Here is a 16,011-nt window from a genome sequence, read left to right on the forward strand (position 1 = left end):
CACAGCGACTCTGAGGTAAACGTCTTTCCAGTGCCACTTGTTCACTGTCAGGACCGTTTTAAACTCAGGTGTCTGGGTGTAAAGGCCGCGAGCATTTTTAACTTTCAATGAGTAAAGGACGCGCCTTTTCTCTTCACGAGTTCTCTCAAAAGAGTAGACATGTAAGACTTCGTCGATATCGCTACTGCAAGAATCAGGAACGTCTTCCCACCAAGCAACAGGCCGCTTCGCATGCTGCACAGCTGTCTGGTACCCGTCTTCGAGGTAAGCGAGTGATTGGCTGGCCAACACTTCCAGTCTTCGCAGGATGTGCCTCTTCTCCAAGCTCCACTCCAAAGGTGCTTCGCCCTCTGCGCGCTCTTCTTCGTTAGATCCGACACTCAGTTGAGGGGTGAGGTCTTCGGGCTGCGACTGTACCTGTTCCCGTACTGCCACTGAAGGTCCTTCAGAAGGTTGTGTGCGCCCGTAGTTAAAACTACCATTCATACTTCTGAGTGTTTCCACGATCGATTTCCCGCATGAGGACAGCGTGGTTTGCCATGTCCTCTGAGAGTCGGTTAACCTGGCTCTCCATTGCGGGCAGCTGGTTCTGGAACGGTTCCATAAGGAACGCCTTGAATTCCTCCAAGGAGGCGATGACGTCATTTGTTCTCAAGACGCGGTCGCCTCTTGAGTGCGGATTGTCGGTTGTGGAAATAGCGCGGGCGGCGTCACTGCATCCGTTCACGTAGTGCGTCGCTAAGGCCACATGCACTACACTGTTTCCACAGCGCGGGCACTCGACTGCATGGAAGGCGCATTCGTCCTCGTAGTGTCGGAGCACACTTGGCAGGGAACCCACGTACTGGCAGCCATGGACGTCGTTCCAGCAATAAACCTGGAGGTGAAACAAAGGCAGTGAGAAACAAAAGCACGCCTCAAAACTACTATACAAAAATGCGGTTGCTAGACGAGACCACCAAAAACGTAAGAAAAAATTGGGTAGTGGTTTGACGTAGTCAAACCGAGTTGGCATGCGAAAACGCATGTTCAATCTTGAATTGGACGTCACAACTACTGAGCCTTTACAAAAATAAATTTATTTATTTCTTATCTTCTTTATTATTTCGTAACGCTTGTTATAAGCTAGTGCTTTAAGTGGAGGGAAGAAGAGTTGTGCGATTTTTATTTAGCCTTGTCACTTGCAGATTACTTGTTACTGGCTGTGCTGAGACAGCGTTGTGACATAAACGAATGACATACGCAAGTTTATTTATTTATTTATTTCATAATACTGAAGGCCAGTGCTTGGCCCAAGCAGGGGTGAACTTAGATTGTTACGTAACGAAAAGAATAAAATTATTCAATATTAGCTGCACAAGGATACCAAAAGAATAAAACCAAAAGAATAAACTTATAGAATGTTGGGAGCGCACGGATACTGAAAGAAAAAAACTAAAAGAATAAAGTTATACAATATTAGCAGCACAAGGGTACAAAACATACATATAAGCAATATTAGCAGGTAAGTAGACGATTTAACGCATCAGAAAAATTTTGCGAGGAAAAAACAGATTCCGGTAACGAATTCCAATCTTGCACTGTTCTAGGGAAACAGTCAGAACAGCGCAGCTTTATGTAGGTCAGGGAATGCGATATTCTGAATTGATTTGCTTCAAGTACACCTCCATAACTCCGGGCTTAGGAGCCAACGTACGAATTACCCCTTGCAGGGTTACGCTGCTGTGACTGCAGTTCATGTTTTTAATCATCGTAATTCTGGATTTGTCAACTTCCTCGGCATACACGCAGGTACCACCAAATCTGGCGACGTTGCCGATTCGCAGGCATATTTCTGAGGTTCAACCTCTGATTTTGTGGGAGCGGTAATGCGGCCTTTCGCTGCACTTCAATAAGTATCACTATTTCTGAGTTAATTACTGGGAAAGCAACCGCCAACACAAAGAAAAAACAAACCCTCATTAGTGTTGACCGCACAGGGATAAAACCTATGCGCTGAAGGATAGCAGTAATTCATCCGCCAAGAATAATATGAACCAAAAAAAAGAACCAAAATCGGGCTCAAAATTAAGCACCGAAAATGACCTGACGATGTTTTAAAACTGTAGAAACAGAAAAGTCCTGCCCAAGTACCTTTCATTGTCTTTCTATGGCTCACTGTCGCGCACACATTAGATACCCGGAATTTGCACAAGAAACAAAATAGGTGAATGAATCGATCAATAGATGAATCCCACAGGACATTACGCGCACCACTATGCTGAACCAAGCGCAATTGCCACAAAGTGCATAGGAGTAGCAGTTGTTAAGCGAATAAAACTTGCGCGCAGACTTTCACAGTGGACCTGTTCGCCAACATTGCGGCCGCTATAACGTGGGTTCAAGCCACCAGTATGTCGCAAAAGCGCTGTTTAACGAAGCTCGAACCTCGAGCAGTGCCTAATTATCCGACGTGACAGGCGAAAAATTAAGAAAAGGCTTCGGAGGTACTCTACGCTACGGCTGCAGGCATCGTACACATTAGGGAAAAAGAATTTACGCCGCGCACAAACACACCTTCAGACTCATGCTCGTATGAATACATGCTACGTAAATGAAACGTTTAATCATAAGGAAAGAAATTATTAGGCGCAGCAGACTCACCTTCAGGTTCTGGACTTCATTCGGCGGCAGAGGAATGTTCGGGCACACGTTTTCGTCGAAGCGTTCCTGGTCCAGAGGACAGACACCGCCGACGCCATCTTGGACACTGCCCTTCTTGCAGGTTTCGCAAAGGGAGTGGCAGCAAGGTAGTAGCACGGTGCTTTCGGGAATCAGACCGCACAAGGAGCACGCGTAAGGATGCAATGTTTGCTTGGTTGATCGGGTTAGCCTCCATTTGACGCCGATGAAATCTCCGGCACTCACCCGCAGCAGCGTTCCTGTTTTGGGGTCCGACATGGTGCAGTGCATGGCAGAGTGAAGGGTTGGGTATCGGTAACTGCCCGCGTGGTCGCTGTCACTGTTGCAAGGTCTGACAGTGTAAAGCGTTGACAGCCAAAAAAGGAAAAAAAAGCACACCAGAATTTCACGAAGCAGTCAGACAGCGAAATCTTGATGCGAAAGACGGAACACTCGCGTGTGCTGCGTGTTATCAGTGACATTGATTTCGCTCAGATAATCCAGAATCACGGCTTTCTTCAGTAGAAGGAGTCAACGCCCAGTGGCAGGAAAGCGATAACCCTTCCGTTTTCATTGCAATATCTAATCCATAAATGTCGTGTCCGGTCGCTGTGTTGAATGCAGCGAAAGACGCACACGGTACTTTTAGACTTCGTTTATTTAAAGCTGAAGAGGGTGCGACCAGCGTCGACCGAGGCAGGAGCCGAACTGGCCGCCCGAAGAAAGGAGGGAGCTGAGAAGCGTCCACGGGAGGGAGTGGCTTCCCAGAACAGGAGGAGGGTGCGGGGGCGCACCGTGGGGGGGCATCTGGTGACAGCGTGCGACGAGGGGCAAGCGGTCGTTAGGAGGGGATGCGAGTGGTCGTTAGGAGGAGGACGCGGGGACGCACACACACAAAAGCAATAAGGGGACACAACACTTCCTTCCCCCTTAGAAAGTTGCCTGGTATCGTGCAGGGGGTCGGCGCTCACGCGTGGAGGCGCGCTGGCTTTGTGCGCTCGGGGGAGAAACACTTGTAGGCTGGCTGTTGTTCGCTGTGTCTCCTAGGTCTGTCCTGGGCGAAGTCTCTTCTTCCGGGAAGAGGTGCCAGGCTATGTGGGAAGATGGAGCACGTGTTCTCTCCGCTGGCGGACAGCTCTCAGACGGCGTCGTAAATCTACGCAGCTGGTTGAGATGTCGGCGTGCTACTGTGCCATGTATGTTGACGAGCCAAGAGCGCAGGCCTATGCGTCTGACAATTGTAGCTTCCTCCCAGCGTGGCTTTTTCAGAAACTGTCGGGCGAGGACGCGCTGCCCCTCATTAAGCGTGCCGCAGCGCGGAATTGCTTTTTCTTCCCGGAACGTCTCTGCCTTTGGCTCGGGGAGGATGGCTGTGAGCTGGGTTCGCATTTCACGCTCGAACATCATTTTCGAGGGGGTCTCGCCTGTTGTGCTCTGAACCGTCGTGTGCTGCTTGAAGAGAAAGCGCGCAAGGCGGCGCTGCAGCGAGCCTGTCTGATCTCTTTCAAGGGCGCGTTTTAGCTCGGCTACGTAGCGCTCGGCTTGTCCGTTTGTCGCTGGGTGGTAGGGGGCCGATGTAACTGATGAGATCCCGTTGTCGCGATAAAACTTGAGGATCTCCGCAGACACAAACGGTGTTCCGTTGTCCGACACTACCTTGCGCGGCAGGCCGAACGTTGCAAATAGTGATCGGAGGTTGTCAATGACTGCTGCCGATGTCGTCTGTCCCATTTGCCTTATCTCAAGCCACTTTGTGTAGGCATCTACGACCACAAGGAAAGTGCAGCCCTTAATTGGTCCTGCAAAATCAATGTGCAGTGTGTGCCATGGTGTGTCTGGCTTTTCCCATTCTGGGACAGGAGCTTTCGGCGGGGCGCTCCGGCTGCTCTGGCAAGGCTTGCATTCTCGCACCACTGTTTCGATGTCGTTGTCAATGCCAGGCCACCACATGTAGCTTCTGGCACACTTTTTCATTGCAACGATGCCCCGATGTCCGGCGTGCATGAGAGACATAGCTTGTGCGCGTAGTTCTCTCGGCATCACAACTCGGGACCCAAATATGATGCAGCCGCGATGGGTGCTCAACTCTGTAGCTCGCCTGCGGTAAGCGTCGAAGTTGTCCCCTTTGAGTTTATGCACGTTGCCTTGTTGAACAGCTGTGTAAACTAGCCGGAGAGCTGCGCACTTCTGCGTAGATGCTGCAACTGTGCCTGCTGTAAGCGGAGGTTCTGGCAGTGCTTCGAACATCAGAACGTCTCCTGGTGGAAATGGTTCGTCAACAGTTGCGTCTAGTGGCAGACGGCTTAGCGCATCGGCGTTTTGATGTTTACCAACCATGTTCTGGCTCGGCGTCTGGTGTATGCCGCATATCATCACGCCTAGTGGAGAAAACCAGTTTCTCCCTAGAAGGCTTGATCCTGTGCCCTTCACAACAAGCAGAGGTAGCGTATGGGTCTGGCCGTTGTAGTTAACCTGCACGTTGGCAGAGCCCAATAGTGGCAGATTCTGTCCTGACCACGTTCGCAGGTGCGTGTCGTCTTGTTGCAGGGCGGGTGCGTCAGATGGCCATGAAGTTCGGAACGTGTCCTCACTGATCAGAGTACAGGCTGCGCCGGAGTCCACCTCGAACTTAATCAGCTGGTGATGTACGCTTACTTCTGTAAAAATCTTCGGTCGCGTGCCGAGATTCATGGTGTTCAGGTCGTACAACACAGATGGTGTTGCTGATGTTGTTCCATGGAGATCAGATAGCGGCGTATTCTCTGAGGCGTTGACGCTGTGATTAGGCTGGGAAGGTGACTTTATCTTGGCAAGTCTCCGTTTCGTAATGCATGCTCTTTCGATATGCCCTCGCTTGTGGCAAAAATTACACGTGGCTGACTGGAATCGACATCCCTGGGGGTTGTGTTGGTCGTCACACCGCCAGCAGCGTTGTGCCTTTTTGACCGATTTTACAACAGAAGGCTTGCGCACCTGGTTGCTTGTCTGGTGTACCGGCTCGGTGTTCCGGCGAATCCCTCTCTGCTGGTGACCGGCGCTTTCCGCTCGAACGGCGATGTCGTAAGCTTTGCTGAATGTGAGGTCCTTCTCAGCGAACAGGCGCTGCTGCAGTGACTCGTCACTCAGTCCGCACACAAATCTGTCGCGTAACATCACGTCCAAGGGAAGCATGGTGGTGTTAGCAGAAGAAGCTGCGTCTCCCTCCTGCCCGGTAGCTGTTGTCGACAGCGTTCCAAAATTGCAGTCGGCAGCGAGCTTCTTGAGCGCGGCTACGTAGGCGCTCACAGTTTCTCCTCCCAGTTGATCTCGTCGTTGGAAGCGAGCCCGGCTGTAGACCTCGGATGGCCTTGGGTCGTAGTGCTTTTGCAGCGCTTTTACGATGTCGTCGTAAGACACTGCCGCTGGTGTGCTTGGCTGAATAAGGGCGCAGACAGTATCGTAGGTCTGCTCCCCGCACAGCGTCAGCAGGTTGGCCCTCTTCAAGGCTGGGTCTGTGATGTTGTTAGCTTCAAAGTAGAACTGAAGGCGTCCAACCCACGATGACCACGATGAGCCGTTGAACTCTGGTATCTGATTGGGAAACCCTCGCGTAGCCATGGCTTGTCAATAGCGTTGCGTAGCGCGGGTCGAATCCACTTTCTCGTCGCCACTGTCGTGTCCGGTCGCTGTGTTGAATGCAGCGAAAGACGCACACGGTACTTTTAGACTTCGTTTATTTAAAGCCGATGAGGGTGCGACCAGCGTCGACCGAGGCAGGAGCCGAACTGGCCGCCCGAAGAAAGGAGGGAGCTGAGAAGCGTCCACGGGAGGGAGTGGCTTCCCAGAACAGGAGGAGGGTGCGGAGGCGCACCGTGGGGGGGCATCTGGTGACAGCGTGCGACGAGGGGCAACTGTCGTGGTCGTTAGGAGGAGGATTGAGTGGTCGTTAGGAGGGGAATGCGAGTGGTCGTTAGGAGGGGGCGCACACACACAAAAGCAATAAGGGGACACAACAATAAATGAAAATTTAAACGACATTAGTGCACGTGTACATTCCATTTCGATGAACATTCTTGCGGGCTAGCTGATTCATTTTCGACGAAGAGGGAAACAGAAACAATGCTGCGCCCATGGTGTCGTATTCGTTTCTTTACCTCTTGTCCTCTTTCTTTCTGGCAGCTTCTAGCCTTCCTCTCTACAATATGATCTTACTGGTGTAATGGAGACCTGGATAAAGTAAGGTGATTTCCCCTGCATACCTGGCTACACTAGGGTACCATTACCAAAAGATAGCGCCCCTTCAGGTTGCTGCGCCACTCTTATTTAAAGCAGCGTAAGTCATAAAGAGCTCAGTGATTCCGCACCAAAATTCCGAAAGCAGGGAAGCCGTTCTTATTCAGCTCAAGACAGAGCTCATAGTAGGCGTAGTAATCGCCCTCCAGACTTGTTTATGTGCGAATTCATGTCCCCTATGAAAGCTATTTTGGCGCCTCTTATGCACTTCATTATTGATCTGAAAGGCAAGACGGTCACGGTTAAATAATTTTGTTCGAATCCTTCTTTATCAAAAACATCATTATCAGTGCACCTGGTGGATTAGCTTATCAGTCAGGAACAATGACGTTTTGTCTAGCCTTGATATGAACGCCTGCGTCGATGCTGGTAAGATGAACACTACAGGCCATTGTGGTAATTTTCTGTTCTTACCACGATCAAGACGGCTCAGAACTAGACGGCTAGATTCTGATAACTTTTCCAATATTATATATTGGGTGATATTTACTTGAAAATATGGACTGTGAAAGTTTGTATGATGACGTCGTTTATACAGATTTTTCAGTTTCGTCCGCACTATTGTGCAAGTAATTACCAGGTGAAAGCTAAGGTATTCACGGCAGGACAATCAGCATGCCATCTATTCACCGGCTGCCCGTGCATCCGGCGATGCAGCTAGCCAGTCACTCTGGTGTCACGTGACCATGAGCCACGGGTTCTTTTTGCCGTCTGCTTTCGCGGTGGCGGCGTAGGTGGAAGCAGCAGGAATGATCTGTTTGTCGTCTGCTTGGGCTTTGAAAGCTATTATCGTAGATGAAGTGATGTAACCTTACAGCCTCGATCAAAAGCTGGCAGCTGAAATCTGATTTCAGGGCAGTTTTCATGGTCATGCACCAATATATAGGTGATTAAATGACTAAAAAACAGTAAACAAGCAAACAAGGGAAGGGGAATGAGGGGCTCGTTATAAATATAGCAGAAGCCAACAGCCACAGAAACCAAGGGGCACAGGAGATTTTTTTTAATTGATATATTTATTTTGTGGTGTTGATCAATTTAGAATATTACTGAATATGTTATCGCTTAAAGCTAATTGATAGAAAAGCAGAAGAAAAAACAACCACATGCCGCCGGTGGGATCCGAACCCACGACCTCCGAATTAAGCGTCCGGTGCTCTACCTCTGAGCTACGGCGACGGCTGTCAAACCTTCTGCTTTCGCGGGTATTTATGTTTACAAGTAACCTAACCTTGAGAGTGTTCATAAACGTGGGCGGCGCTGATGAACACTCTCAATGTTAGGTTGCTTGGAAACATAACTACCCTCGAAAGCAGAAAGTCTGACAGCCGTCGCCGTAGCTCAGAGGTAGAGCACCGGACGCGTAATTCGGAGGTCGTGGGTTCGGATCCCACCGGCGGCATGCGATTGTTTTTTCTTCTGCTTTTCTAATCAATTAGCTTTAAGCGATAGTATATACAGTAGTATTCTAAATTGATCAACACCACAAAATAAATATATGAATTAACAAAAAAATCTCCTGTACCCCTTGGTTTCAGTGGCTGTTGGCTGCTGCTAAAAAAACAGTAAAGTAAGTTGAAAATGAGGGCAGCACAGGAGGCAATTTGGCATGGCAGGATTTGCCTTCATCGTCGTGCTTTTAAAGCGTGGTTTCTTTGTATGGTAGTAAATTGTGGCGTTTATCGTCCCGGAGAGACTCATTGGCTTTGAGAGTCGCCGTAGCAGTGGCTCCGGATACATATAGACCACCCTGGGATTAATTACGTGCGCAGACATCGCTCAGAAAACAGGCGCTTTTTTACTTCACCTACATCGATGTACGGTCGATGCGTGCTCGATGGAGCCCGTGACCAGTCAACAGCAGAGCGCCGAACCCCCTCAGCCACAACGGAGCGCTCTCAGGCGTTCCGCGAGTTTCTTTACCTGGTCCTCTCCAATAAGGCTCCTCACCGCAGCCACCATTAGCGTGAAAGAACGATTGTATTGTCTCAGGATGTATTAATATCTTCTTGTGGGTTAGTTGTAACTCATCCAGAAAAATAAGCAGCCCTAAAAAAGAGCGACGAAGAAACAGAAGATAGGAGCAGTGCTGACAATGATGTCTGCTTTATTGCAGCAAACAGACCGGAATCTGTACAAGGTAAGAACATCACTTGACGAAACGCGGGAACGCCAAATCCGACCGCGCATCCACCAACAGTATGGAAAATGACGTGGTCAAAGGAAACCACGTGATACGTACGTGCACATGCCAATATATCAGACACCCAAGAAGCCGAGGCCGAACCGCCACAGTCGGGATGCATTTGCTCAAGAAAGATCATATCAAAAGCAGAGTCAAACGCTCGTAGCAAAAGCAGTGTCAGGACTAAAACGTAACCTTAAAAACACACTAAAACACAAGAGCAAAAACCATCATCAAGAGGAAAAAAGATGCAGTCACATTGGTTAGAATGATAAAATAATTTATAATTTATAAATTATAAAATCACAATTTATAAAAGCATACACAAAAGGCTATTTCCTTCTATGATAGCGTAATTCAAGGCGAGCTGATGTACCGTTAACCGGTCTTGGAAGCGAGAACGCCTTCAAAGCCTCGAAATACTCGAAATACAAAAGAGAAATTTCATAAAGGCGGAGAGAACACAACTCTAGAAAGCCACTGGGCAGACCAACACACTGATGAAGAGACAGAAGAGAAGCGATATTTTACAGTGAAATGAAAACACGTGAAGAATCCTCAAGCCGTAATGATAGACAATAATTACGCTTTATGTGTACATAAAACAGAATAAAAAGACGCTAGCAGGCTAAACGACTCGCGCGCTCTCTGTCTCAAGTAGTTCTTGCAGAATACTTTGCCTTTATTCGCTTTTCTTCCAGCATGCAGTGATGGCTGAAGATATTTAGGGGCAGGACCCTTGATACATTCGTCACCAACTGACCCTCGCACGTGACAAATTCGTAAGTTACGGAAACATGCAGAAGCCCGCGTAAAGAACTCTATAATCCCGACGTAACACAAATGTTTGTAAGCATATACGGTTCCAAGTTGTTCAAGGCATCGATTGTGGATATAGACAAGCGTCAGGCCGTGACGTCACGGAGATGCGGCGGCGCTGGAGTCAGCAGTGACTTTCGTTGTGTAGGCAAAAGCCGGTACCGTGTGCATTGGGTATGCCGCCCTTGAGCGTTTTTGAACGCATTTTGCAATATTCCGGTGAGTTGTGGTGCGGGTGGTTGAACCGCAATGCTGATGAAAGGCAGCGGCACAAGTTTCCACAAGTTTATCGCATTTAGATATGGGCCAAAGCGATGCGCAGCGGCCGTGGAGCGGGATAAGTTCGGCGACGGATCGGCTGCGCGGCTAGTATTGCATTTCTGCATCGAAATATGATAGTTTGCGTCTCTTAATCTGCATGTTTGCTCTTCAGTCGCGCGGCGAACAGTGCAAGAATCAACGTCTGCAGCTTGTTCGCGTTCTGTCGGGCTCTCATTATGAGAAGTCTGGACTCGACATTCCATGTGGGTGTGACCGTAAATTGAACGCAGGGGACCGTTTTCAGGCGACAATCACCCGGACTACGTCCCGGGCATCTCTTCGCGCTAAAAAGAAAAAAAAGAACACAAAAATTACCGACGATTACGTTACTTCCTAATGCGAAATTTGAGCGCAGCAAATAAGCTGTTTCACCTTTTCGATAGATTGAGGCAACGAAATCGAGCAACACATGTATGCGCTATCACAGAATTTTTTTTTTATTTTTCACACGTATTCCTTTAACAAAGACTCCACTAACAGTTCTTGACAGTCATGAAGGAAGCTTTGTGGTCGGAGAAATAGAGTGATATATGTTCGAATTGGTACACCAATGCTTGATTCTCAAAGACGAGATCTATACAAGTGCCTCGCGAGGTTGTCACAGCCGTGGGACGCGTTACGAGCGAGAGGAACGGGATGTTCTCCCGCATAAGTGTTAGGAAATTGCTGTTTGTCTTTATGTCGACATTAAAGTCCCCCACTACTAACATCGGTGTGGATCGATGGACGGTTAATGCGAGTTGCAGGAAGTGCACGACGTCTTTCGTGAGTGCGGTAGGGGCGAAGTAGGCAGCTACTACCAGCAAGCCGTTGGGCAACTTTGCGGCGCACAGTTCGCCAACTTCATGTAACGTGCCAAACATTTCGACTGGTATTGCAGAGAGACCTGTGCGCAAGTAGATAGCGACTCCCGCCGCTTTGTTGTGGTCTCTGCGAGCACCACAGCAGTATAGGAAATCTATGATTTCGAGAGGCTCTTCGGGATCCATCCAGGTTTCAGCAAAGCAAAGTACAGAGGAATGGCGCAGAATGTGATCGTGGTGTACGTCCTTGGCATGTGCGGCAAGGGAGCGTACGTTAAGAATGTGGTTGTGAATGATGAATCAAGTGCTGCCAGCGAATGACGCGTCCATTGGCTGTCTGCGTGTGTTACTGATGTGTGGTTAACATGTTAAGCTTCGCCTGTAAGAGTGGAACGCGACAGCGTCTTGCAACGCTGCCAGGGAGTCCACAGAACGCCATCGCCAATTCGGCTGTACGCCTTGCTGGACGGTAAATTTATTTTTTGAGGAAAGGAAATGTATCTCTCTCGCATATCTGGGTGGACACCTGCACCTCGCCGTAAGGGAAAGGGGGAAGATGGGAGTGAACGAAGACGCCGTATTAGCTAGACGCGCCTTTGTTCATTCCAAACCATTCAGCTGGCATTACGGAGTGGCTAGCGTGCTCGTATCGCACTCCGGAGACCCTGGTTCGATTCCCCAACTCGACCAATTTCGTTCTCGGTTTTATTGATTTATGCGGTCTAACTAGAAAGGTTAATTAGGATATTTCATATTTATATTCTTGTATTTCTATCCATCGTGTTCTGTCATTAACCTGTCAAATGTTGGAAATGTCTAGGATGTTCGACACAACGTATATGAAACGAGCAACGTCTTACTGAGTGGGGAAGTGCGTGGTGGTGGAGGGAACGCGGCTTCGTACTTATCTGTTTTTTTTTCACCAGCGTCTCCTTCCGCGGACGCTGTTGTCGCTGCGGCGCGCGTCTTTCTTTTCTTTTCTTCTGATCTCTTCATTCTCCACTATATTAATTAGGCTAATTGATTAATTAAGCAATTAACTAAACTCAGTCCAACTTAGTTCCAGCATCACTATACGATCCCTTTGATTGGTTGCATGGTTACTAGCCAAAGTACAATTGGCCCCATTTGAAATTCGCGCACTGTGACGTCACGAGCATTTCGACCAATTGAAAAGCGTGACATTGGGGGCGGAGCTGGTTACGAGGCCGACGCCGACGCCGACGCCGACGCGAAACCCAGGAACGGACGCCAAAGAGCTGCGCTCTAAAAAGCTTCTGCCAGTCGCCTTCAGCATTCATCGGGCCACTAAGCGCGACGTTTGAAGCAGTACTGTAGTCCGGTAGTAGGAATATACGACGCATAGTTTTTTCTCTTTTTTCGCCTCCACGAGCTTCAACTTGTACGTTTTTTCACTACCTATCCTAAAAAACGATTAAACGTCGCTAAGGTATCGGCAAAATCATGCAGTGTTATTTCCCATTTTACCTGAATTTTACAATTACTGGTCAATTAGAACCTGGCGAAAAAAGCAAATACCAGACCAAAAACCAGTTATCAAGCAGAATAAGGCCTGCAATCAGAATGACTTAAAATATTTAGCTCTGAAGAGCAAACGTAACTTCGTTGTAGCTCGAGGTAAACTTCTATCCATTCGTCTTTGCACCTCTCTTAAAGCTAGGCTAATAAAAATTAAGTTTTTCCGACATTACCAGTGAAGATCGCATTTGCATGACTGATTCAAAGTAACTGCGTGGCTGCAGTGTCCAGTAGTGTTCGGCGTTCTCCGCACTGAAGTGGCTGGACGAGAGCAGGCACATCACAAAGGTTCGTCATGGGAAAAAGCTGCCTCCCGTCGTCTTTATTGCACTTAGCAATCGGGTATGCTGTATCGCCCCAAATGCTGAGACTCCAGACCTGTATACCTCGTGCTTTCTCGGTTTCATTTAATAAGTCAACCTAGTCGACCGCCGTAGCCGCGCTGTTGCTGCCAAACATAGGAGCGCGGAAGGAAGCCTATGCGGCGCTTCGCCTGATAATTCCGTCTGGCGAACAGGTTGAAAAAGTTCTGAACTGCTCTCCGGTCGCCAACAGAAATGTTTCTAACCACAAGCGACGCGCACGCTTTGAAATATGCGCGCACGCGAGTTGGTTTCGAAGGCAGCATCGCTTGGCGCGGGGTAGGCATGCTACGTTTTTGCCTACACCCCGCGGCGCTGCCGACGGCAGCGCCACCTTTGTTTACAAACATGACGCTTGTCTATAGTGCTAACGAGGTCACAGGTGTTAAGTGTCCGCCACGAAGACATCGAAGCTGATCTCGCTCTCACTGGTGAAGCCATTCGATTCGAGGTGTGACCAACTGCGGAAGAATTCTTGCTGCCATCCCTCAGGAAGCAGCTCTCGAATGTCTACCTCTTCCAAGAAACAAACACTCTTATTTCTTTCTTTATTCCAGATTTTCACGCCCTCGACACGCGACGCCAAACGAGACGTATCGAGGGTACCTTCAAAGCTAAAACGGAGGTCCAAGAATTCAACACACGCCCCCACAGCGACTATGAGGTAAACGTCTTTCCAGTGCCACTTGTTCACTGTCAGGACCGTTTTAAACTCTGGAGTCTGGGTGTAAAGGCCGCGAGCATTTTTAACTTTCAAGGAGTAAAGGACGCGCCTATTCTCTTCACGACTTCTCTCAAAAGAGTAGACATGTAAGTCTTCGTCGATATCGCTACTGCAAGAATCAGGAACGTCTTCCCACCAAGCAACAGGCCCCTTCACATGCTGACAGCTGTCTGGTACCCGTCTTCGAGGTAAGCGAGTGATTGGCTGGCCAACACTTCCAGTCATCGCAGGATGTGCCTCTTCTCCAAGCTCCACTGCTAAGGTGTTCCGCCCTCTTCTTCGTTAGCTCCGACACTCAGTTGAGGGGTGAGGTCTTCAGGCTGCGACTGTACCTGTTCCCTCACTGCCACTGAAGGTCCTTCGGAAGGTTGTGTGCGCCCGTAGTTCAAACTACCATTCGTACTTCTGAGTGTTTCCACGATTTTCCGCATGAGGACAGCCTGGTTTGCCATGCCCTCTGAGAGTCGGTTAACCTGGCTCTCCACTGCGGGCAGCTGGTTCTGGAACGGTTCCATAAGTAGCGCCTTGAATTCCTCCAGGGTGGCGATGACGTCATTTGTTCTAAAGACGCGGTCGCCTCTGGAGTCCGGATTGTCGGTTGTGTAAACAGCGCGGGCGGCGTCACTGCATCCGTTCACGTAGTGCGTTGCTAAGGCCCCGTGCGGAACACTGATGCAGTCGAGTGCGGAACACTCGACTGCATGGAAGGTGCATTCATGGTAGTGTCGGAGCACACTTGACAGGGAACCCACGTACTGGCAGCCATGGACGTCGTTCCAGCAATAAACCTGGAGGTGAAACGAAGGCAGGGTGAAACAAAAGCACGCTTCAAAACTACTACAAAAAAAATGTGGTTACTAGACGAGACCACCAAAAAGTAAGAAAAAATTGGGTAGTGGTTGGACGTAGTTAAACCGAGTTGGCGTGCGAAAACACAAGTTCAATCTTGAATTGGACGTCACAATTACTCAGCCTTTAAAAAATAAATTTATTTACTTCTTACTTTCTTTATTTTTTTGTAGCGCTTGTTATAAGCTAGTGCTTTAAGTGCAGGGAAGAAGCGTTCTGCGATTTTTATTTAGCATTGTCGCCGCCGCGGTGGCTCAGTGGTTCTGGTGCTCGGCTGCTGACCCAAAAGACGCGGGTTCGATCCCGGCCGCGGCGGTTGAATTTCTTTGGAGGAGAAATTCTGGAGACCCGTGTACTGTGCGCGTTAAAGAACCCCAGGTGGTCGAAATTTCCGGAGCCCCCCACTACGGCGTCTCTCATAGTCTTAGTCGCTTTGGGACGCTAAACCCCATAAACCAAACTATTTAGCCTTGTCACTTGCAGATTACTTGTTACTGGCTGTGCTGAGACAGCGTTGCGACATGGTGAGTGAGGGTTATAAATATGTCCCTTTTCTTCGAGTACACAGCTGGTAGTGTACACTTGAGTTGCCTTTTTCTTTCTTGTGTTGTCGTCGCTTTGCGCCGCAGTATTTTCAGACAAACAGTGCTCTCCGTTTCCATGGCATAAAAAGCAAGATGGGCTCCCCCTATCTTAAATATCTACTCTTGTTTGTAGTTTCACTCCTGTGCACGCTACGATAAGACTGCAATAAGCGCCAATGATGCGATCATTTCTATAGAAACACTTCGCATTACACCGTGCCGCTTCCCCCTAATTGCATCTGCTTCCTCCGATGTCACCAATTCTTGATTTTAAATCACTTTATTGAGAAAAGCTTTCGGCGACCATTTGAATTAATGAAAACAGCTCAATTATTTTTGGCCACAGCACACGGCGACGACTGCTGCCGGCTGCCTTGCTTCCGCGTAAGCTCTGAAGACAGGGCTACATTGGCACTTCTCCAGTATTGTACGCGCATCCTGCGATGTAAGCAATCGTCGGTTCGATGTTACTGTAGCCAGAACTACGCTCGACGGCCGTTTGCATGCGCTAAGGCTTGTGAATTCGTTCTTCGCAATGGCCGAAATCGCACGCACATATTCTACGGACTCGCTATTGGCCCCTTCAATAAAGGGGCCTGCAGTCCGCCGCCGACCGATATTTAAGAATCTGGCAAAAGTTCATCGCTGATTACTGTTAAAGTGTCAAGATATGAAACGCAGCGGCTCGTTTCGCTTTTTGTAGCGTAAGCTACACTACGCGGGATGGAAGGAGATTCGCGTGCCCTCTGCGCCGACCATACTGCGCAGACGCGGCAACCGTGTGACGTCACGAGAGGCGGAACGTCCCTCTTGCGGCCGCCGCCGCCGGCGAGCGCGCTCCTCTCCGACGCTCCGCCGGTCGACGCTTTTCAGAAGCGTGACGTCACCGTAT

General features: G+C 49.1%; 1 protein-coding gene across 1 annotated transcript; it reads right to left on the bottom strand.

The window, feature by feature from the left end:
- Nucleotides 1-475: 475 nt before the first annotated feature.
- LOC149335112 (uncharacterized) lies at nt 476-3,004 on the bottom strand. Its single transcript, XM_089553879.1, has 2 exons — nt 2,644-3,004; nt 476-877 (listed from the first exon to the last, which is right to left on the bottom strand). The coding sequence occupies exons 1-2, from the start codon at nt 2,950-2,952 to the stop codon at nt 476-478; spliced, it is 711 nt and encodes a 236-aa protein (XP_089410005.1). The 5' UTR covers nt 2,953-3,004.
- Nucleotides 3,005-16,011: the final 13,007 nt, after the last annotated feature.

This window comes from Amblyomma mixtum, chromosome 7 (genome assembly GCF_055824585.1).
Source record: "Amblyomma mixtum isolate Tamu chromosome 7, ASM5582458v1, whole genome shotgun sequence".
NCBI lineage: Eukaryota > Metazoa > Arthropoda > Arachnida > Ixodida > Ixodidae > Amblyomma > Amblyomma mixtum.